This window comes from Colobus angolensis, unplaced genomic scaffold (assembly GCF_000951035.1).
Source record: "Colobus angolensis palliatus isolate OR3802 unplaced genomic scaffold, Cang.pa_1.0 Scaffold7, whole genome shotgun sequence".
NCBI classification, from domain to species: Eukaryota; Metazoa; Chordata; class Mammalia; order Primates; family Cercopithecidae; genus Colobus; species Colobus angolensis.
In genome coordinates, this window is record NW_012120709.1 from 8261786 (window position 1) to 8285199 (window position 23414).

Here is a 23414-nt window from a genome sequence, read left to right on the forward strand (position 1 = left end):
ACATTCTGTTGGTAATAAGAAAGTCACAGGGCCACACTGATTAAAGGGGAGGGGACTACATAATCCTGCTTCATTGAACATTATGTTTGGAGACTGACTATGGCTACCACAGGAGTGCTTGACATGTGATTTTATCTGCTTGACACATTATTTTAATCTCAAGAGCATATGAATGTAGAATTTGGAACTTTTTAAGTTGACTCTGTCAGCTTCTGCTAAGCAAGCTGTGCCTCCTTCCTCCCAACAGAAAGTAGAATATTCTATTATGACTCTCTATTTAATCTCTTTTTTCTCTGTCTTCAAAGACTACATTAAGTACATTCACATTGTTGTGTAACCATCATCATTATCCATCTCCAAAACTTCATCTTGCCCAACTGAAATTCTGTACCCATTAAGCACTAACTCCCCATCCTTCCCTCCCCACCAGCTGGTAACCCCCATTCTACTGTCTCTATGAATTTGTATACTGTAGGTACCTCATTTAAAGTGAAATCTTACAACATTTGTCCTTTTGAGACTGGCTTATTTCACTTAGCAGAATGTTTTCAAGATTCATTTATGTGTAGCACGTGCCAGAATTTTCTTCCTTTTTAGACTGAAAAAAATTCCATTGTATGTCTATGCCACATTTTGTTTATCCATTCATCCATTTATGAACACTTGGATTGCTTCCACCTTTTGGCTATTATGAATAATGTTACTGTGAAAATGGATATAAAAATATCTGTTTGAGTCCCTGTTTTCACTTCTTTGGGATATAGTCCTCAAAGTGAAACTCTTTTATCTTATGGTAATTCTATGTTTAATTTTTTGAAGAATCAGCATACCAATTTCCACAGCTGCTGCACCATGTTACATTTCTACCAGCAATGTGTAAGAATTCCAGTTTCTCTACATCCTTACCAACAGTTCCTATTTTTTATTTTGTTTTGTTTTTTTAAATAATAGTCATCCTAATTGGTGTGGCGTGGCATTTCATTGTGGTTTTAATTTGCATTTTCTTAATGATTAATGATGTTGAGCATCTTTTCATGTGTTTGTTTGTATTTGTATATCTTCTTTAGAGAAATTTCTATTCAAGTCTTTTGCCCATATTTTTAAATCAGGTTGTTTTGTTGTTGTTGAGTTGTTGAAGTTCTTGATATCAATCCTTATCAGATATGTGATAGGAAATATTTTCTCTCATTTCCTGTGTGGCCATTTTACTCTGTTGATAGTGTCCTGGGATCCACAAAAGTTTTTAATTTTGATGAAGTTCAACTTATCTATTTTTCCTTTTGTTTGTGCTTTTAGTGTGATACCAAGAAATTATTGTCAAACCCAATGTCATGAAGCTTTTTCTGTATGTTCTCTTCTGAGTTTTTAGTTCTTATATTTGGATATTTGATCCACTTTGGGGTAATTTTTATATGTGCTGTAAGGTAAGAGTCCAACTATATTGTTTTTGCAGTATCCAGATATCCAACACAATTTTCTATAAAGATTGTCCTTTTCTCATTAGATGGTTTTGGCATCCTTGTGGAAAATCATTTGACCATATATAAGAGGGTTTATTTATGGGCTCTCTATTCATTCCATTAGTGTGTGTGTCCATCTTTACGCCAGTACCACACTGCTTTGATTACCATAAATTTGTAGTGAGTTTTGAAATCAGGTAGGGTGAAACATTCCGTTTTGAGTTGGTTTTTTTTGTTTTTTTTTTTTTCAATATTATTTTGGCTATTCAGGGTTCCTTGACGTTGTATGTAAATTTTAAAGTGGATTTTTCTATTTCTGCAAAGAAAAAAAAAGTCATTGGGATTTGAGGGATTGAATAGATTGAAGGTAGCTTTGAGTAGTGTCTTAACGATATCTTCTTTGAATTCATGAACATGGTAGGTCTTTACATTTATTTGCATCTTTTTAAAATTATTTCAGTGATGTTTTACAGTTTTTGGTGTATAAGTCTTTCGCCTCCTTGGTTAAGTTTATTCCTAAGCATTTTTGTGCTATTGTAAATTAAGATTGTTTGTTTCCTTTCTGGATTGTTCATTGTTAAGTGTATAGAAATGCAACTGGTTTATATGTGTTGATTTTGTATCCTGCAACTTTGCTGAATTCATTTATTAGTGATGGTTTTAGGTGGAATCTTTAGGGTTTTCTAAATATAAGATTATGTCATCTGGATTAGAGTTAATTTTACTTTTTCCTTTCTAGTCCGGATGCCTCTTTTTTTTTTCTTGCCTACTTGCTCTGGCTACAACTTCTAATATTATGTTGAATCAAATGGTAAAAGCAACTTCTTATCTTGACCTGGGGAGATTCTTGAAGGAGATTGTTTAGGGAGCTAAAAATCTTCTCCCCCACCTCTGGTGCTACATCACTACATTCTGCCTATCTCATATGTTGGACCACTTGGAGATCTATAGTTCTCTATCACCTGAAAGTATATATAGTTCCCTTAATCGGAGCTATTTAGAGTAGAATAATGTTCTAGCCAGGAGAGGTCTTTAGAAAGATGGTTAATAGTAACCTATGGCACTAAAAATTCTAAAAGAGTTCTTACCAACCATCTCCTAACCCCATGCATTCTAAGGAGTTCCCTTTGGAGGTTTCTCTATCAGTGATTTGTAGGCTCATCTTTTTTTTTTTTTTTTTCATTTTCCAGCAAATAATTATCGAATCATACACACATACATGCACATGCACACACACACACACACACACACAGAGTCTTCCAAGAACAAAATCAATTTTTGAGACAGTACAGCTTAAACTAGAGAACATAAATTTCAAGTGTCTGGGGGCAATCAGAAACAAATGAAATAAGAAAGTTAAGAAAAATAGGGAGTGGCAGGGATTGGGGCAGGTGTTTGGAGCTATGTGTGATTAAGAATCCAGATTTGCCAGCTCTTCCAAATTTTGAAGAGAAACTGGAAATTCACATTTTTATGTAAATTTCCTGAATTTTTAGCACAGTTCCAACTTAAAATGACAGCCAATTTTAAACTTGTGGTCCAAAAGAAAAAAATCTACAGATTTTATTGAATGCCTCATAATTTTCAAAGCTACTTCTTTCACTAATGAATTCATTCTTCACATTACAGAAAATGGCATAGCTTCCTTAGAAAAGGTTTTTTCCACAGGACAGTTTGCAAGTGGGAATAGGTATGCAGACCTGTCAGAAATTAGAAAGGGACGCATTAGAGAATCTTCTCTTAGTTGCAAGAGACCTGGATAAAGTTCTGAAATTACATTTACAAAGAAATAAGTCTTTGGCAAACACTTGTTTTTAAAAATTTAAAATATGTTATTTTTAAGTAAAATTTTGAAATATGAAAACATTGTTATATAATAAATGCATCATTTTGAAACTATTTTCTGAACTTACCACCTATTTCTGTTGCCTACTTTGTGTTTTAAATATAGAGCTTTTGAGGAAAAACGAAAAGAACAAGAAGAAAAAGAACACCAAATTAGAGAACAAATACTTCAACAAAGAAAACAGAAGTTTGAAGAAGTTACTGAAAAATTCCAGCGTGCCCATATTCCTCTTTCACAGCGGAGGAAAGCAGGTGCCTTAATTTCTAGAACAATATGAGAACAAAAATTGAAGTTTTAATCTCATTTGACTTGAGTAGACAATAAAATCATAAATGAAGAAATGAAGTGGAAATAAACTAAAATGACCAATATAACTTTTGAGTAAAAGCACTTTAACCAAATGAAAAACAGTTATTTGATTCAGGTTTAATTCAGAGAATACTGTTGGCTCTATTACTAAATTCTGAAACTCACGGTTTGAATTGGCTTCCAACTGGTTACGATGTTTTGTCTTTTTAAAATTGATTTGGTAAGTAGCTTAGTACAAAGAAAATTTAACGTTTGGGTTCAGAAAATTAGTGTCACATTTATTCTAGTATTTTTTAATGGTTTGGTTCAAATTCATATTTGAGAGACTGGCAGAACAAAAAGAAAGTCTACAGAGTAATATAATCCAACAAGATAAAGACTTGGAACCATTTAAGAATTTAAATAAGATTACGGTTGGTTCTTTTGTATTATATCTACATTTTAGTACCTTAAATAGTAAGACAATTAACAGTATGTCAAAACTTCATAAAGAAAAGTGATAAGCAGAACCTTTATGTATTCAGCAAACTTATGGTATACTGTGTTGTACTTAGCCTTAGGCTAAGCTGAGATATAGAAAAATCTAATTGCATTCTACCATTAAAGATCTCACAACCTGTTTTGGAGATGAGAGTGGTATAAGCAATGTCAATAATGTAATGATAATTGCTATGGTAGCAGAGTGTGTAAAGTGCCGTGAGAGCACAGAGGAAAGAACACTAAACCTATGTCAGGACCTCAAGGACATCATTCTTGGAAAAATGACTAAGTCAGATCTTAACAAATGAGCATATTGCGAAGCAAACAGAAAATAAAAGGACATCCCAGGCAAAAGAACAGCTTGTACAAATAAATTATGTATTTCAGTGTATCTGAAGCATAGGATGGGGAAAAAAAGAAGAAAATGGATATGAAGCTAGAAAAAATAAAGGTAGCCAGTTCTCATAGAACTTTATATGCCATGCCAGGAATTTCATCTTTATGCAAAATACAGTCCACTTACAGTTTTTTTAATGAGAAAGCAAGCCATTGCTGTGTTAGTAATATTACTATTAATAAGGGCAGCTAGTAAAACTGTGCAAAATAGCAATAGCTTCAACATGATAGGAGTTTATTTTTCTCCCGTATAATATGGAGTTCTGTGGTAGGCGGTCACGAGCTGGTTTGTTGATTATACTGAGTTGAGAGACAGAAGGATCATCTATCACTCAGCTCAACAGTCTTTAGTATATGGTTTTTATCCTCACTGTCGTGGTCACATGGTAGCTGCCAGAGCTCAACTATCAGCAGTGTTCTAGGCAAGAAGAGAGGACAGGAAAAAAGGGTGCACCTCTGAGATCTCTGCTTGGCAACTTTATTTGCAAGGGAGTCTGAAAAAAATAGTTTTTTTAATGTGGGTATATTGCTACCCCTAACTATATAGGGTCTATAAGGAAAAAAGAGAAAATGCATATTAGGTGGGGAACTTGGGGTCTCTTATATAATTAGATTTGTTAAAAAGATAATTATAGTTACAAGATGGAATATCGATTGAAGAAGAGACTTACTAAAGTAAGTAGACTAGTAGGATACTATTTAAATAATTATGGTGAGAGATGTTAAGCTCCTAAATTAAAGCAGTGCATTGAGTGTAAGAGATAAGAGTTACCATATTCATGCTTTTTTTTTCCTCTTTCTTTTTTTTTTTTTTTTTTTTTGAGACAGAGTCTTGCTCTTCTCACCTAGACTGGAATGCAGTGCTACGATCTCGGCTCACTGCAACCTCCACCTCCCAGGTTCAAGAGATTCTCCTGCCTCAGCCTCCCAAGTATGTGGGATTACAGGTGCCCTCCACCATGCCCAGTCAACTTTTGTATTTTCAGTAGAAATGGGGTTTCACCATGCTGGCAAAGCTGATCTTGAACTCCTGACCTCAAGTGATCTGCCCTCCTTGGCCTCCCAAAGTACTGGGATTACAGGCGTGAGCTACTGTGCCCAACCAGAGATACTTATTCAAGAGATATAATCACAGCCAGCTGAGGTGGCTTATGCCTGTAATCCCAGCCCTTTGGGAAGCCGAGGCAGGCGGATGGCTTGAGCTCACAAGTTCAAGACCATCCTGGGCAACATGATGAAACTCAATCTCTACAAACAATACAAAAATTAGCCAGGCATGGTGGTGCATGCCTGTAGTCCCAGCTACTCAGGAGGCTGAAGTGGGAGGGTCACCTGAGCCCAGGAAGCGGAGGTTGTAGTGAGCCAAGATCACACCACTGCACTCCAGCCTGGGAAACAGAGTCAGACCTTATCTCAAAAAAATAAAAAAATAGACATAATCAATAGGATTCAGTTACTAATTTGATTGTGGTGAAAGAGGCTGAGCACGGTGGCTCACACCTGTAATCCCAGCACTTTGGGAGGCCGAAGGGGGTGGACCACCTTAGGTTGGGAGTTCAAGACCAGCCTGGCCAACATGGTAAAACCCCATCTCTAATAAAAATACAAAAGTTAGCCAGGCATCGAGGCGGGTGCCTGTAATCCCAACTACTAGGGAGGCTGAGGCAGGAGAATTGCTTAAAAACCCAGGAGGCGAAGGTCGTAGTAAGCTGAGGTCACACCACTGCACTCCAGCCTGAGTGACAGAGCAAGACTCCGTCAAAAAAAAAAAAGTGATGGAAGAGAGGCTAGAAGGAGAACAGTGCCTCTATAAATTAGCAGAAAACCTTATTTTAAACGTTCAATAAATACTTTTTAAATTAATTGATTACTTTCATAGATGCATCCTTTATGATGCGAAATATCAGCAGACTATCCTATAGCTTTGCATTCTTCATGTAATCATCAGTTGATTAGGGAAATGGATTGTCTCTAGAGTTCAAGTTTGAACTAAACCTTACATAATAACATACTGTTTTTGCTTAAACATTCTAAATAAATTACAAACATTGTAATAATTGAAAAGTCTGATGACATATTGGTGTTTTAAAGGAGAAAAGAGGAAGATAGTTTGGAAGTACTCAAGAAGAGCTAAAGCCAGAAATTCACTCACTCTATTTCTAGGCCTTGAGTTATTTATAGTATATGATACGCTATAGATACCATGTACAGATAGTATAGTATATTTATAGTCTACGATGGGAGGAAAATAATGTCTCTATTTGAGGAGGTTGTAGGAGAATTAATGTCTTTAAAAGACAGCTGTGCTTCAACTTGAACAAGAAAGAGAAGATATTATTTAGAGGGAAGTAGGGGAAAATAGAGTATGTTGAATACCAAAGTGCACAGTGGAAGGCTTTGAGAAAGTGGATATATATAGGACATAACGTTATATTAAACGTTGTACAGGACAGTATATGGATGAGTGTCCATAATAATGTATGACCTTGAGCAAGTTACTTTGCTTCTATATGCTTTAGTTTCCTCAGTTGTAAAATTCAAATATACCTCATAGGCCATAGCAAAAGTTAAATAGTTTATGTGTATTAAGTGCTTAAAAATAAGGTCTGTAACTTAAGTGCTCAGTAAATGTTAGTTGGTGTTTTTGTATGTTCCCCTTTTCTTCATAGGAATATTTATAAATAGTGTCAGAAATTTATACCACTATGAGATCAAATATAGGGGAGTTTGCATGCCAGGATGAAAAGCCTGGACATTTCTCAGAGTCTCTTTTTTCCTGATAAATATTCTTAAAATTGGTGATGAAAACTTTGAGGTAACACATTCTCTTTTGGGAACTGAATGTCAAAATTTAAAGTATTTACACTATTCTGAAAATGTTTTCTTTTTACAAAAGTTTTAAAGTAATATTTTATCATTAACCAATTAAATTAGATGTAAAAAGACCACTGAAGATAAAGTGATTCAGCACTCTTTGGTCTTTATTATCTCTTTAGTTTTCCGAAAACCAGTTCCTCCATTAGAAGAGGCCCTCAAACAAATTCAGGAATCCAACTTAAAATCAGAAGTAAACCTTCCCTTTTCCCATAGACCAACAATAAACTGGAGGTAAGTAATTTATGATTATTGTATACAATTATTACAATAATTGTATAACCATCCAGTTCCTGTGCTTGTCAGCCTTTTCATCAGCTATTCCTCACCTCTGTTTTAGAGTTTATTATTTTATTTTTACAGATTAAATTGAGGTAGAGTAGAATGTAAATTGCTCCAAGAATAGGTCAGAATTCCAGTTTGTTGTCTTAAAGTCTTTGGTGTTACAAAATACTATGTATGTTAAATAATATTTTGTGGAACATATCATCAAAACACTTTAAATACTGATATTGATATTTTGATTAAAATTTAATATCTTTACTGAGAAGAGAAAAATTATGTTGAATTGTAACAAATTTAGGTAAAAAGAGTAACTTTATGGTAGAAATGGGTTTTTCCTCACTAAAAATCTATCTTGGATGACTTGAAAAGGCTAGTCTCCTGGTTCTTCTACAGGATGGCGTAAGTGAATCGTCGATAAGTAATAGGATAGACCAATCAACCAGTGGGCACCCTTGGACATCCTGTATCTTCCATTTATTTATTCCAAACATTTCTTAACGCTACTATATGTATAGAAGTAGATCAGGCATTATAAGGGGATATGGAGAAGTATATACTATTGTAAAATATAATCCCTAGTGTATAATCTAACAGATAAGTGAAATCGTGCTTCAGAAATATAGAATAGTGCCAAATGAGTAATTACAATAATATATAAAATTCATTTATATAAATAACATCCACAATTCAGACAATAAATTATGTTAATATTTTACCTGTGCATAATGTTATTCCATTTTTAGAATATCTGTGGTCAATAGCTCCCTTGATTAGGACTAAGAACAAGTAAATGTATCTTCTTGATCCTAATTAGAGTTCAGGAAAGACCTCATGGGACAGAGAATTCTTCAGCAAGAAGAAAATAGTAGTTATTTGGAACAAGTGAATGGATGGCATTTTAGACAGAGAGATGAGCTGTGCAAAAGCCAAGGGCAATCGAAGCCATGATATACTCTTGGAGTAAGAGCATGTGTACATCATAGAATGCAAAATACAGATGGCTTTGCCAGATACAAGATTGGAGGGATAAGTGCATCTGTATGCCAAGATGTATAAACTTTACCTTGAGGGTTTAAGAGGAGTCAATGAATAATTTTAGACAAATTAGTGATAAGGTGAAATTTTCTTTTTAAACATATTATTCCAATCCATTGTGAACACTTGTGGATAATGGATTGAAAGGTGAGGATATTTCAATAAATGTAGAAATTATATAGCCTAGAGCTCAAGAGAAACTTAGGCTAAAGGCATTTGAAGCTATGGTAATGCATATGGTCAACTATGGAGAGTATGTGTGTGATGAGCACTGAAGAACAGCAACATTTAAGCAAGTGGAAAAAAAAAGAGACGCTTGCAAACAGAATGGCTAGAATGGCTCATATAGGACTAGGAGAGGTCAGTACCATGAAAACTAGGGAAGGATAAATTTTCATGGGAAAAAAGTAGTTACGGAGATTGAATGACTTCTAAAGAATCAGACATATAATGTCTGTCAATCAGGATCCTGGCAGGAAACAGGAGGCACACTTAAAAGAGGTGACTGAGAGGTTAAGTAAGGGACTATAAAACCAACAAGGGATGGTAAAGCACCCCCAGAACTGACACAAAGTCAATATTACCAACACAGACCTGAACTGAAAAGAGCTGGACTGTAGAAGAAGGAGGCTATGGTCTTAGGGAGAGGAATGTAAGCCACTCCTAAACCAAGCCCAGCAGGGAGGAAGTCAGAGGAATAATTATCAAAAACCTCTTTCTTCTGTCACCCTCCTTTCTCCTTCTAGTCCCTTCCACTGGCCAAACTCAGCCATAAATCAAAGAGCAAGGGACGATTCAGTCTCTTGGAGCAGAGTCAAGTAGAGAAATGTGACAAATGAATCTGGAGAGGCAAAGAGAGAATATCCAACATAGAAACAATGTGTCCACTGTATTTCACAACAAAAGAAGTTACTGGCAACTTTTGTCAGACCAATTTTAGTGCAGTGGTGGGGGCAGAAAATAAATTGCGATGAGTTGAAGAGAAATGGAGAGCAAAAAGGATAACAAGTTTAGTTTGACTGTGAAAGTTAGAGAGTGATAGGACAATAGCCAGAGGAGATGTACGGCCAATATATGGCTTTTCCCTTAAGAGAGATTTTATGATATTTAAATATGAATATTAAAGTGATAAGCAACAGAATTATAGTCTAGAAAGGTAGAGCAGAATTTTAGTAAGTACTTATTCTGTGTTGGACATTGATTAGCATGGATTACACATGTGACTGAGATATGGTCCTCTGCCTAGCAAGGGTTTGCAATTACATTATAATACTGTTTGTTGGTCTTTACAACATAATACACATGTAATACTGCATAATGGGGGTTGTTACAGAAATACTAGCAAAGTAATAAAGAAGTACAGCATTGAAGGTAGAAGGTAGTCTTAAAGAATGAGTTAAGATTTATCAGAGAAGCATGTGTTGGGTTTTAGGCATGTGCAGTGCTACAGTGTTGTGAAAGGCATAGACCCCCAAGGAAACAGAACTTATTCAGAGTGGCGGGGCTATAGGATGTGTTGTTGATGGGACAGGGGACGATCTAGAAATGTAGATTGTGATCAGATGTAAAATGTTTGTATGTCTAGCAAGTGAGTGTGAACTTTATCCTGTAACCAGTGGGGAGCCAATGGAGATTTTTCAGCAGGGAGTGAGAGCATCCTCTTTATTATTTTAGAAAGATAAATGGTGCAGATGTTAGAGAATAGAGAAGATAGAGACAAATTGGAGGCAAGGAGACCAGAGAGGAAATTATTGGGATAACCCGAGGGATAGATCCTTACTGCCTAAACCATAACAGTGCTATTTTGTATAGTGAAGAAAGGATGGATCTGATAATAAAAGGTTTTGAGTAGTGAGAGGATGAGAGAGAAGAAAGAATGAAGATTTAGGGAAGTTTAAGGATATTGATCAACTAGAAGTATAAGAATTGAAGTATAGGCTGGGCATAGTGGCCCATACCTGTAATTTCAGTGCTTTGGGAGGCTGAGGAAGGAGAATCGATTAAGGCCAGGAGTTCAAGACCAACCTGGACAATATAGCAAGACCTCATCTCTACACACACATAAAATGTAAAAATTAGCTGGGCATGCTGGCACACACCTGTAGTTCTAGCTACTCAAGATGAGATAAAAGGATCACTTAGCCCAGGAGTTGGAGTCGCAGTGAGCTATGATCACACCACTGCACTCCAGCCAAGGTAACAGAGTGAAATCCTGTCTCAAAAGAAAAAGGAGAAGGAGAAGGAAAAAGAAAAGAACAAGAAGATGAGGAAGAGGAGGAGGAAGCAGAATTGGAGAATAGACAGAATGGAAGCAGAAAGAAAAGATATTTTATTAAAAGAATAGATGAGTTTGGTATAGGACAAAGGAAATAGAAAAAAGCAAAAAAAAAATCAAAAGCAACTGATATTTTGAGTCTTGATGATTCAGAGAATGTGATTAACTTTTTAAAATTCCCTTTGAGCCTTCTGAATTGAGGGTACAAATATCCATGTAGAAATGTGTAAAAATAATTTAACCAGTGAGGTGAGAGGCCAAGGCTATAGGAATAGATTTGAAAGTTATGATTGTATATATTGTTGCTTAATTTTCATGTGTACTTTCGTCCCCGCAGCCAGATTGTAATACTCTAAAGGACAGTGTCTCAGTCTTACATATGCAGATATTCCCTATAGTGCTTAATTCAGTGCTATTATGTTGGAGGTATTCAGTAAATACTTTGAATGGAAAAATATCATGACATAACATGAGTGAACACTTCTCAAAGTGCATAAAGTGGCCTGAAGTTAGATAGATGGGGAGGATATTTATCTGAGACAAACACCAGGAAGAAACTTCAACCAGAAGGAATATTAGCATGTGAAAACACATAGAATCATAAAAGGCATGTTGTGTTAAGGGAGCCACAAGTAGCTCAGTTTGGCTAATGTGTACAGTGAGAAGAAGAGAGTTGTGGGCAGATGGGTTGGAAAGGAAGCCATGAGTTAGATCATGAAGAGTCTTGTTAAGGAGTTTGTTTTAAAAACAATTACTGAAAGATTTTAAGCAAACACACAATATTTATAGATTGGAAATGTTGCCAGAATTGAAAAGAAAAGGGGAACACTAGAAGTATAAAAATCAGGTAAAATGGCACTTTAGTTGATGAAAACGATGACTTCTTGAAAGCTATTTAGAAAGTAGAATCAATATGCTTTGGTAACTGTATAAGACCTGGAGTGACTGGAAAGAATCAAAGATGACTCCAGAGATTAGATTTGGTCAGTTAATAAGTGGTAAATCCATTTATCAAAATAAGGACTATGAGGTTAAGACGGTAGATCTCATGTTGTGTTCTTGCCATAGTAAAAAAAAAAAAAAAAAAGTGATGAATATGAGGGAAGAATAAATAGGTTTAGGGGAGGAAGTAATTGGAAGGAGAATGACATGTTTGAGTTTGAGACACTTAGGAGATATTCAAGAGCCAATTTCTTATAGTAGGAAATCTGGGCCATGAATATAGATATGACAGTCATCGATGAATGAATAAAGTTAAAGTCATGGCAGTATCCACCAGTGGTAGTCTTAGATTCAGCTAAACAGTCAAATTCTCTTAACTGCAATAGGCTATGTTTGGCTTCAGTTAGAGACCAGGAAACACTGCATGCCAACTAGGTAACATTTTTCAATCGGATGAATCCTTACAGAAAGCCACAAAGCAGTTAAGGGGCTAGTTTTTGCTACGTTTCTACCCTCTATAAGTGACAGCTCAGCTTTAAGGCTTATAATGCTCACATTATCACAGTGGGTGGGCATCTACCTACTCTGGATAAAAGGCCCTGTGTTCTAAACAGAAACAAATGTTTTTTGTAATGGCTCTGTATGAATTGCTCCCATGGAAGAGATATGTCTGGTAATAAGAATCATCATACTCAAGGAAACTCAAAACTATAGCTTTCTAGCAGATATCTATGGTTTCTTTGCAGTTCTCTTACTCCAGATGTGGTTTACCAATGAAGGGCCATTTTTACTGTAATCAGTGTGCCTTGTAACACAGCTTAAATCCTACTAATTATCCAGAGAAATAGACTTAGAAAGTTAACTCAAAGTTGAATTGGTCCATAGAAAAGGAGAAGATTTTGTTAACCCTTTACTCACACACTAATACAGATAAGGACACATAGACAGTATAAGTAAGATTACAAAGGAAGTATGGGTATAGATAAGAAAAAAAGAAAGTCACATAACTCAAAAATTTTATATATATAAAGGACAGACAAAGAAAAAAATTATATATATAAAGGACAGGCAAAGAAAGAGGAGCTCAAGAAAGAACCTGAGAAGGAACAACCAGAGAAGTAAGAAAATAAACAGGAAATGTGATGTGGAAACCAAGGGAATTAAAATCAAGAAAGATAGTGGTCAAGAAGTACCTATTTTTGCAATTATTAGGTAATTAGTTAACGACAAGCAAAGTAGTACATTGAAGTGGTAGAGGTGGAAGCCAGATAACAGTCAGGTTAAGAGACAAGTGGAAGTTGTGGTAGTAATATAATTTACTACCACATTATATGTAGCAATATAATTTTAGAGTACTCTATAGAAAAGCTTGTCTGAAAAGAAATGACAGACAATTAGAGGGAGCCCCAGGATTTATTTAGACTAATTTAAAAAATTCTAAACCAGTTAATATAGAGGCAATATACATTTTTTATAGATGTCTTCTTCACTTTCAGGTTTTTTTTTTTTTCTATTAGTTGTTATACCTCATGCTAATTGGATATTTTAGTCTCAGTCTGTCGCCAGGCTGGAGTGCAGTGGTGCAATCTCAGCTCACTGCAACCTCTGCCTCCCGGGTTCAAGCAAGTAGCTGGGATTACAGGCACGTACCACCATACCCAGCTAAGTTTTGTATTTTTAGTAGAGATTGGGTTTTACCATTTTGGCCAGGAGGGTCTCGATTTCTTAACCTGGTGATCCACCCACCTCGGCCTCCCAAAGTGCTGGGAATACAGGCCTGAGCCACCACGCCAGGCCAGATATTTTCAGTTTTGAAAAACTCTTGTAGAATGAAGAAGAGCATAGGCATTTTTCTTGTTCAACAGTGTGCAGTTGCTTGAAGTCTTAGAAGAGTTAAAACTATCAGAACAACTTTGTTTTCCCTGTAGCAAACATGTAGATATGATTACAGCAAGTCTATGCTAGGATCATTAAATAACACACATCATCTTTGTTTTACGAGAAATGATCTTCATTGTGCATTAGAATACCTAGTTAGTCTTCGTGTTATTTTAATATACTATTTTGACTTTGACTTCATGATATCTATCTATGTGTGCATGTTTATATATATATCACATAAATTCTATGTATTTGGAAAACAAGTATATACAATGTATAGTGAGAATACTATGATTTACTTATTAAAAAGTTAGACTTCTCTCCACAGATACCCAATAGTCTTAAGTAATGTATATGAAAGTGCTTTGTAAACTATGAAATTCTATACAAATATGAGATGTTGGAATATTAAGAATCAGGTGTTAGGTTAGTGGGCCTAACTAATATGAAAAATATTTCAATATTTTTATTTATTGAAAATTTGATTAAGCTGAAATCATTGATAAACTACTATCATATTAAAAATATATTTTCAGTGGAACGTAAACCTAAATGTGTTAAGAAATAAAGTAATGCCATGAAATAAGGGGCTTACAAAGAAGCAGAGGTATATCAGTAAGATTATTCTAATGTGGAAAATGTTAGTGGTAGATAAAAACAAGATGTGGGCGATGTGATCATGTAAAAGAGAAAAAAAAGTATGACAAAGTGCAGGGCATTTAGTGCTTAAGCCCCAAGATAAATCAGAGAATAGGTTCTCATGAACATAGAAGCTGCTTCAGCAAATAGTGAGACATAGGAATATTAACAAGGGAGTAAAGTTAAAAATATAAGAAGTAATTAGTCTTCTATCACCACCAAATCCTTATCATAAAACTAATGTGCTTGACCATTCTGGAAGGTGTAAGGTAAAAGGGGGATATATTGTCTCCTGTATTAAATGGTTAAACTTCAATAAAATAATACTGCTAGATATCTGTCTCCAATATCCATGTATTTGTGGTGTGGCAGTTGATCCTGAACTACGTGCTACACTGAGAAATCTGGCCAGAGTTGAGCAGTTATCTATTGACCTCTATTTTCCCTTTGAACTCATGCTTTAAACCAGATTGTCCAGCCCATATTCCTGTATCTGTATGAGTAAAAGGCTTCTGAGAAGTGAAAATACTCTCAGAGCCAGAAATAAGAAATGGCGAACCCGAATAAGCTATGTACATTTTTCAGTCCATGTGAGAGGACACTGGTTGATCAAAGGAAGATGATGCATGGACCCTATGGACAAAAAAAGCAACACATGAGTCAAAAGCCTAGAGGCAGCCCAATAAACCAAAAAAAAAAAAAAAAAATTCTTAATAAGGCTGTCTCTCTACTTGCCTGTCCAAATGCTTTTCCACCTGTGCAGATCCATTCCTGCCTGTCCAGCTGTCTCCACACCTGACCCCTACTTACCTGATCAACTGTCTCCTCCGCGGGTCCCATTGCGGTCCCACTGCTTCCAAATTCTTCCTAGCTACCCAACTGTTTCTCCTACCCACCAGCCCCATATACTGCCTATCCATCCATCTGTACCCTCTACTCTTCCAAAGACCTTTGCACCAGTCCCATTACTGTCTTACCCAATTAAATATCGTCCTCGTCCTCCAACCCCGGCTACTTCCAGCATTTCTAGCAGTTTCCCTCATCTACCAGCACCAATTCCTTCTTGCCCACCTGGCCGTCTACCCCACCCACCCCAAAGGTCTCCAATCATTCCTGACCCTGACTCACAGAACAAGTTATTTTACAAAACTTGCAGACCCAAACATTTCCTTCCAGCACAGCGTTCCAGCGCAGCCACTCTAATGCCTGCCGTTGTTCGTCGTTCCCTTCCAGCTCAACTGGTTGTTTCCCCAACCCCTTTGGAACCTCTCCCTGTTTTGAAGCCTTCCTGTTTATCCAGTCACTCCCCTCATCCACCAGTCCCCACTCTTTCTTATGTCACTCCGTTGCCTGCACATCCTGCTACCTTGGATCCTTTTCAGTCAGTCCAGCAATCTGTTCCACAAGCCACAGCATTGTCAAATCAGCCCAAGGCCTTTGCAGATCATCTGCCAGCCTCAGTTCTCTCCCTTGCATCTCCCTGTCATTCTCCATCTTCTTCTTTGCCTTCATCTTCTTCTACTTCCACATCCTTTTCTTCAGCCTGTATACTGTTTTCTTTCTCCTCATCTATTCTTTCCTCTTCTTCAACTTCCTCTTCTACTTCTCCATCCTTACCTCCTTCATCTGTCCCTCTTTTTTCCTCTCCTTTGCATTCATCTTCCTCTCCAGGTTTGCCTCCAACTTATTTAGCTTTTCCCTCTCCAATTTCTCCTGTTTCTTCTTCCTTTATGATTTCCTCTTCCTTTCCCCCTATTCTTCACTCTCCTTCTGTTTCTCCCTCCCCATCTCCTTTTATTCCTATCCATCCCTTCAATCCTCCTCACTGGGGGAAGAAAGTAGAGAAGAGAAGAGAAGAAAGTGAAGTAGAGAAGAAAGGAATAGAGAAGAAAAAGTTGACAGACGACAACTTTAAAGGTAAATAAATTGAGTTTATTAGATATTTTGTAGATATAGCAATATTTTGTTTGGGAAGGGCAACTGAAGGGGAAGGATTATGTAAGAGTAGGAAAGTGTAAAAGGAAGAGACAGAAACATACTCTCAATGTTCAGGAACTTGTATTAAATACCTTCTTGCTCTCCCTGATTAAATGTGTGATCACAAAGGGATAGTTAAGAATCTAGTAATCTTAGACCTTGACTACTCCAGTCTGTCCAAATAAAGATATATATGGATATTGGAGATAGGTAATAGGTATATATCACATGTGACCATTGTCACCTTCCAAAACATTTTTATTCTCATTAAAGTGAGAATAATTTAATTGAATTAGGAATAAATGCTCTTGGGATTCATACTGCCAGCCCCAGTGCAGCAGCATTCAGCTATATGATAGTCTCATCCCCATCCTATCCTCCCCCAAAAATCTTTAGTTCTTTGCTTTCACTTTGTATGTGTACTGAAATGTAACATGCTATAGGTTTGCAGAAGATACAAAATTCTAATAGAAAATGATGTCGTGCACTGAAAATGTTTGAATGACCCTTTAGCATAGTAAAGGTAGGCTCTATATTAAGGGTACACTTCTGTGGCATAAAAACCATACTTATATTCCTATTATATTATATTTGTATTCCTGAAATAACTGAAAATAAGTGAGTAGTTGGCCTCCATTGAGGAAGATCCAAGTTCCCAAAGCTAGTTAAATAGGGAGGAAATTCCTGCCGACCCCGACAAGCAATTTTTATATTTTCTATCTGCTTGAATCTTCAACCAACACTATTAGGGTTACAGTTTTTTCCTAACCTACCAGCCATGACATCAACTCAGAAAGAAGGGTAATGCAGTGTATTATTATCCATATAGGAATGCTCTTAAAGACCTGAAGACTAACTCTACACAGGAATTACTTCTACCCTTATCCCAGATGATAGAGGGATAGGTTATAATAATTAAAGCCATGAATTACTGGGCATTCCTATATGAAGGTGGAGTTCTTTACTGGCACTTTAGTCTCATAACTATTTTTATTCTACTATTGATTGCCTTAAATTCTCATTCTAACATGTCTATATATTTCTCCAATATCCTTATATGTGGTTACCTGGACAAACACACACGTATTACACAAATGTGTCATGTATATATATATAGAAAGAAGTTTATTTAAATGTACTAAGCGCTTTCTATGTCTGGTTCACAGAGCTATAGATTCTGCCTTGCCTTCAGCATTATCAAAAAATGGTCACAAACATCAGAAACAACTCTTATCCAGAATCAATTGTGATAAAGAAATGAATGAAAACATGAGGGCAACCTTGGCTACTAGCAAAAATGTGTTCCAGCTTAAACTGGAGGAAACTCAGAAACGCCTAGAAGATCAGCATCTAAGCAATTTGCAAGTATGAAACTATAAAAATGTTGTTAATATTTTAATTCCTTATACTAATTTTGCTCCACTTTTGCAGTGTTCTCCACTGAATAAATATCTTACTAGCTAAGAGTAGCCTTGAAAGAGAGTGTGGATGAATCAGCACAAATTCATCATAGAAACTATAGAAATAATTTTTTAGTTTTTTCCTTACCTTTGAAAGTGCAATGTAATGTATTATTGTTAGAGATTGTATTATAAAAAGCAACCAGAAAATTATAAAGATGTAGATATTAGTTTCTTAATGGAAATATGGCAGAATTCACTAGAAATTATGTTTTTAATCTATCCCTAGAAGGGCATATACTTTGTTATTTTTTCCACAACTGAATACAGATATCAGCTGATTTTCCTACATGTCCATCCATGTACTTTATTTTTCATTAATAATTATACACATTTATGAGATTTTTAATAAACCAATATCAAGATTAAATTCATAACATTGACCTGATTCATCCAACAATTAATCAACAGTGGCAAGGCTAAGAAGGCAAAACAGAAGATTCCTGGCAGCTATCGTGATGTGCCTTCCTACCATAAACAATTATGATTATGAATAAAATATATAAAACAACTGCTTTTAGACATGAGCCAGAGGCAGTGCAAGATGTGATCTTGAAAAGGGGAAACAAATGACGTAAGCCTTATGATCACCTAGGCTTTCTATGTAGGTATATTGCCTGAATAAGCCTTAAAAAGATCCACTAGTAACCCAAGCTACCTATTAAACAAAAAAACTTAACACTTTTTTCTATTTTTCTTTTCTTTTTTGGGGGGGGGCGGGGGGATGGAGTCTCACTCTGTCACCAGGCTGGAGTGCAGTGGTGCAATCTCAGCTCACTGCAACCTCTGCCTCCTGGGTTCAAGCAATTCTCCTGCCTCAGCCTCCCGAGTAGCTGGGACTACAGGTGCCTGCCACCACACCTGGCTAATTTTTGTACTTTTAGTAGAGATGGGTTTCACCACGTTGGCCAGGATGGTCTCAATCTCTGGACCCCATGATCCGACCGCCTCGGCCTCCCAATGTGCTGGGATTACAGGTGTGAACCACCATGCCTGGCCAACACTTTCTTAAAGAAGACTATGAAATCTAAATATTCAATAACATGATGCTCACAATGTCAGCATTCAATCAAAACTTACTAGACATATGAAGAATCAGGAAAATATGACCCATAACCAGGAGAAGAGTAGTCAGTGTAATCAGACAGAAATAACAGAGATGATGGAATTAACCAGCAAGGAATTTTAACGTATTTTTATAAATATTTTCAAGGAATTAAAGTAAAAATGTACATAAGAAAAACAGTTTAAGAAAGAAATAAACAGACCTTCTAGATCTGAAAAACATACTGTCAGAAATGAAAAATTGACTGGATGGGCTTAACATTGCAGTGATTGCAGAACAAAAGATTAGTGGACTTGAAAACATAGCAATAGAAATTATCCAAGCTGAAGCTTTAGGAGAAAAAGGCTGGAAAAAAATGAACAGATTGTTAGTGATCTGTGAGTCCATATAAAGCCATCAACACATTTAATTAAAATTAAAATTTAAATAAAATTTCACAAAGTGGGAATGGAAATGTTTAAAGAAACCATCACTGGAAATGTTTCAAATTTGATGAAAATTGTAAATCCACAGACTCAAGAAGCTCAACAAACTCCAAGAAGGATAAGTGTATGCACACACACATACCACAGAAAGGCACGTAAAAATCATATTAAAGCCAGAGAGAAAAAATATATGTTACATGCAGGGCAATAAAGATAAGATGGACCGCTCATGTAACTTATAAGCAAAACTTGAAGTTGATCATAATGTTTCATTATTTAATGGTGGAAAAAATTCTGAAAAAAAAAAAAAGAGTATTGTTTATGAAATCGGAAATTGCCAAACTTCTTTTGAGGTGATTTGGGAGATGAAGCAATTACAGACCTATGCAAATGGAAATCTTAGAGCCATGGATGTCATAATTATATCTAGAAGGATCTTCTAATGCAAATTCTGTGTCTCTCTAGATGTAACCTCAAAGGATGCCTTCCAGCCCTGATTTCATCATCATTATCAGTTAAAACAACTTAGTTCCAAGAAAGGCATTGAAGTAGCTGTGCTTTGTTTTGTTCGCTGTTTGGTTGAGTGACTATCACTTTAAGAAGTATGCCAAAGGATGTGATAAATAGGGACTAAATACTAAAACTATAAAACTCTCATGAATAATTTTTAAAACTTATTCCATAATACTAAATCAATAAGAACTAACTATGTAAATTAAAATATTTTTATTCTGTAATTTGTTTACTTTAGTTCTTACTTTACTTACTGGGCTAAAAAAAGAATATAATTTTGTCTGATATGTAAATTTTTAAAATTTCATATTTTAGATAAATCTAAAATGTATGATAAATCTTAAGGGATATCAATTTTCTTTCCATTCAGCATTTTGACTAGATATACAATTTAATGTCTTCTTAAAATTTATTTCTGTATATGTGATATAGATGAATGCATTCTAGATATGTGTGAGAAAATAGAAATATTTTTAAACATTTACCATATGTTGAAGTAATTTTGAAATTTTATTAAAGACTGATAAGTTTCATGTAAATTTCAGTGAAATACTGATGAAAATGTCTATGGAATTTATGGAAATTACTGCTATGCTAAACCTCCAAAAGGAGTCATTAAAGTCAATAGTTTCTGAATCTAAACCCATATGAAAATTACCTGGGGAATTTAAATAATACCAATATATGGACCCCATCCAAGTGTTAAATCAGCAGGACCCAGGTATAGATATTTGACACAGTTCTTTATGTGATTTTAACATGTAGCCAGAGTTAAAAGCCTTACTACAATCCACAAAATTAAGTTTTGTAAAAAGATGTAGCCCCTACTAACAGGAGGCTCACATTAGGATCGCAGAGCTTTTAGGAGCCTCATTCAAGTCCAGTGAATGTTTTAGGAAAAAATACAATTTGTAAATAATTATTTTTCAGAATCTCACTTGCTATTACTAAGCCTTCAAGAAACTTCATACTCTAAATGGAATAGCAATAACAAAAATATTTTCTAAGTTATAACTGTGGCTAGAATAAGCAGGTATTACTTTAGGAGTTGAAATCAAAGCAAGCATACTATACTGTAAGTCTTTGTTACCTCCCTATTTTTTACCTTGAGGATTGCTGCAGCGATAAGAATTATTTATATACCCACGATGTTTATAGTCATATTACTCTATATGCAAGGAGATTTGGGCTCAGTAACAATGGTATGTTGAATCATTAATCTTGGCATTTAAAAGTTTATAAGCTATAAAACAGTGTTCTTTTTTTTCCAGAAATTTTGTGATGAAGTTAATCAGATAACCAATTCTGAAACCCTCTCAAGTATAGACAGTCTTGAGCCTACAGAGCATGAAGAAATATATTTAACACTTAATAAGGAGCATTCCACATCCATCCAGCGGAATACCATTTCCCTCAAACCAGCAAATATGCAATCAACTAAACTCAGCTGCTTTGATGAAGATAAACTGGCATTCTCTAAAACTCAACATATAAATAATTGGCTTACAAATGTAGATGCTTCAAATACTCAGAATGTCACACCTTTCTCAGATATTTTAAGTAAATCTAATGTTCTACCTTCGTGGGAATATTTTAATAGTAAAGAACAAAATCCGTCTTCTTTGAATGGAACAGTGGAAAGAGCCACAAATACTGCTAATAATTCAGTACCCTTTGTATCTAGCCCACCCATGTTTGTACTAGATAAAAAATGTGAAAAGACCTCTGAAACTAGCACTATGAGGACAACTGACTCCACTTCTGGAGCATTCAAAAGAGAGAGGCCGTTAGTTACTGAGAGCCCAACATTTAAATTTAGCAAATCCCAAAGCACTTCAGATTTTCCAACCCAGGAAGTGGCTACGTTTCCAGACCAAGAGAAATATTCTGAATTAAATCAAGAAAATGGAACTACTTCAATTCCTACTTCATGTGTACCAGTGGCAATGCCTTTAGTTTTGCCATCTAATAAACAGTCAGCTAGACCTTCAGCAAAGAACAGTATACACATAAAAGAAATTGATGCAGTGCAGTGTTCTGATAAGTCAGATGAATTGAAAGATGGTGAAGAAGAAATGATAAAATATTTTAACTGCAATAAGGGAGAGTTGCCTTTATTTTCAGACAGTTTTCAAGATGCCTATGTACCTCACAATCCGGATTCAAAAGATGAAAAACAAAAATTAGCTGAAACACCATCCTTGTCTAATGTAACTTCTAATTATGACTTTGTTGGCCAGCACAAGAAAATGAAATACAACATCCATGAGAGAAATGGTGTGAGGTTTCTTAAAAGTATTTTAAAGAAAGAATCTAAATATGATCATGGTTATCTTAAGGCATTAATTATAAATCAGAGCTTTAAGTTTGGAAATCAAAAAGCAGCAGCTATCAAAGATAGTATTGAATTAACAAAGGAAAGGGAAAAAGGTGCAGAAATTCCAAAGACTATTAAAAAGCTGAGGTGGTTTGATGAAACTAGCAGTATAGAAAACAATGCTGAAGACAGTCATTCACCGAAGAATAAAACAGGAATAACTCAAGAGCATTCTCAAAAATTCCGCATTCAAGGTGGTGCTGGAAGCAACATAATTAGTGTTTCTGCTTGTGCTGTAAATTCTGCTGCTAGAAAGAAGTCCAGGGAGGATTCTATCTCTGAAAACGTTACGACTTTAGGAGGATCTGGAGCAGACCATATGCCTTTGAACTGTTTTATACCTTCAGGTTATAACTTTGCTAAACATGCCTGGCCAGCCTCAAAAAAAGAGGAAAGTAAAATCCCTGTACATGATGATTCTAAAACTAAGCAAGGTAAGCCACAAAGAGGTGGAGCAAAAATAATTAGAAAACCGGGATCTGCAAAAGTCCAATCAGGCTTTATATGTACAAACAGAAAAGGCACTGTCATTGAACCGCAATCTGCAAGCAAAGTCAACATATTTACACAAGCTCAGGGAAAATTAATTATACCTCGTCCTCCTCCTCCTCAATCTACATCAAATATTAGAAGTGGTAAAAATATGCAAGTGTCTCAGTGTCCATCAGTAACTCCTGAAAATCCTCAAAACATTATTACACATAACTGTTTGAATTCAAAACATGAGCTTCCAACAGAACACAATTTGAATCAGTGGAATCAGGAAAGTAGTTCTCCACTCTCAAATGCTCGTTCTGATCTAGTCACTGTGATACCATCACTGCCATCATATTGTTCTTCAGAGTGCCAAACTTTTGCAAAAATAAATCATTCAAATGGCACTCAAGCAGTTGCCCAGCAAGATGCGACATTATATTGCACCCAAAGAAGTCCTGTTTGTGAAGAAAGTTATCCATCTGTGACTCTAAGGACTGCTAAAGAAGAATCAGTTCCCTTGTGGAAAACAGGGCATAATGTCCTGCATCAAAATAAGAGGGCTACGGGTAAGAATAAATTTATGGCTTTTTATAGATAAAATGTACACCTTTGTTAAGGAAATTGTTCCTATTTATGTATGGACATACATACTACATAAATATTAATATTAAACAATAGCTGTATAGAAATAACTTAC

At 35.6% G+C, this 23414-nt stretch overlaps 1 protein-coding gene across 1 annotated transcript in view; it reads left to right on the forward strand.

The window, feature by feature from the left end:
* CEP126 (centrosomal protein 126kDa) overlaps nucleotides 1-23414 on the forward strand; it is an 86905-nt gene that overhangs the window by 25029 nt on the left and 38462 nt on the right. The window contains exons 3-6 of the mRNA XM_011926614.1: nucleotides 3412-3557; nucleotides 7488-7599; nucleotides 17566-17764; nucleotides 21135-23283. Coding sequence (XP_011782004.1) covers nucleotides 3412-3557; nucleotides 7488-7599; nucleotides 17566-17764; nucleotides 21135-23283 — 2606 coding nt within the window. The remainder of the gene's footprint in view (nucleotides 1-3411; nucleotides 3558-7487; nucleotides 7600-17565; nucleotides 17765-21134; nucleotides 23284-23414) is intronic.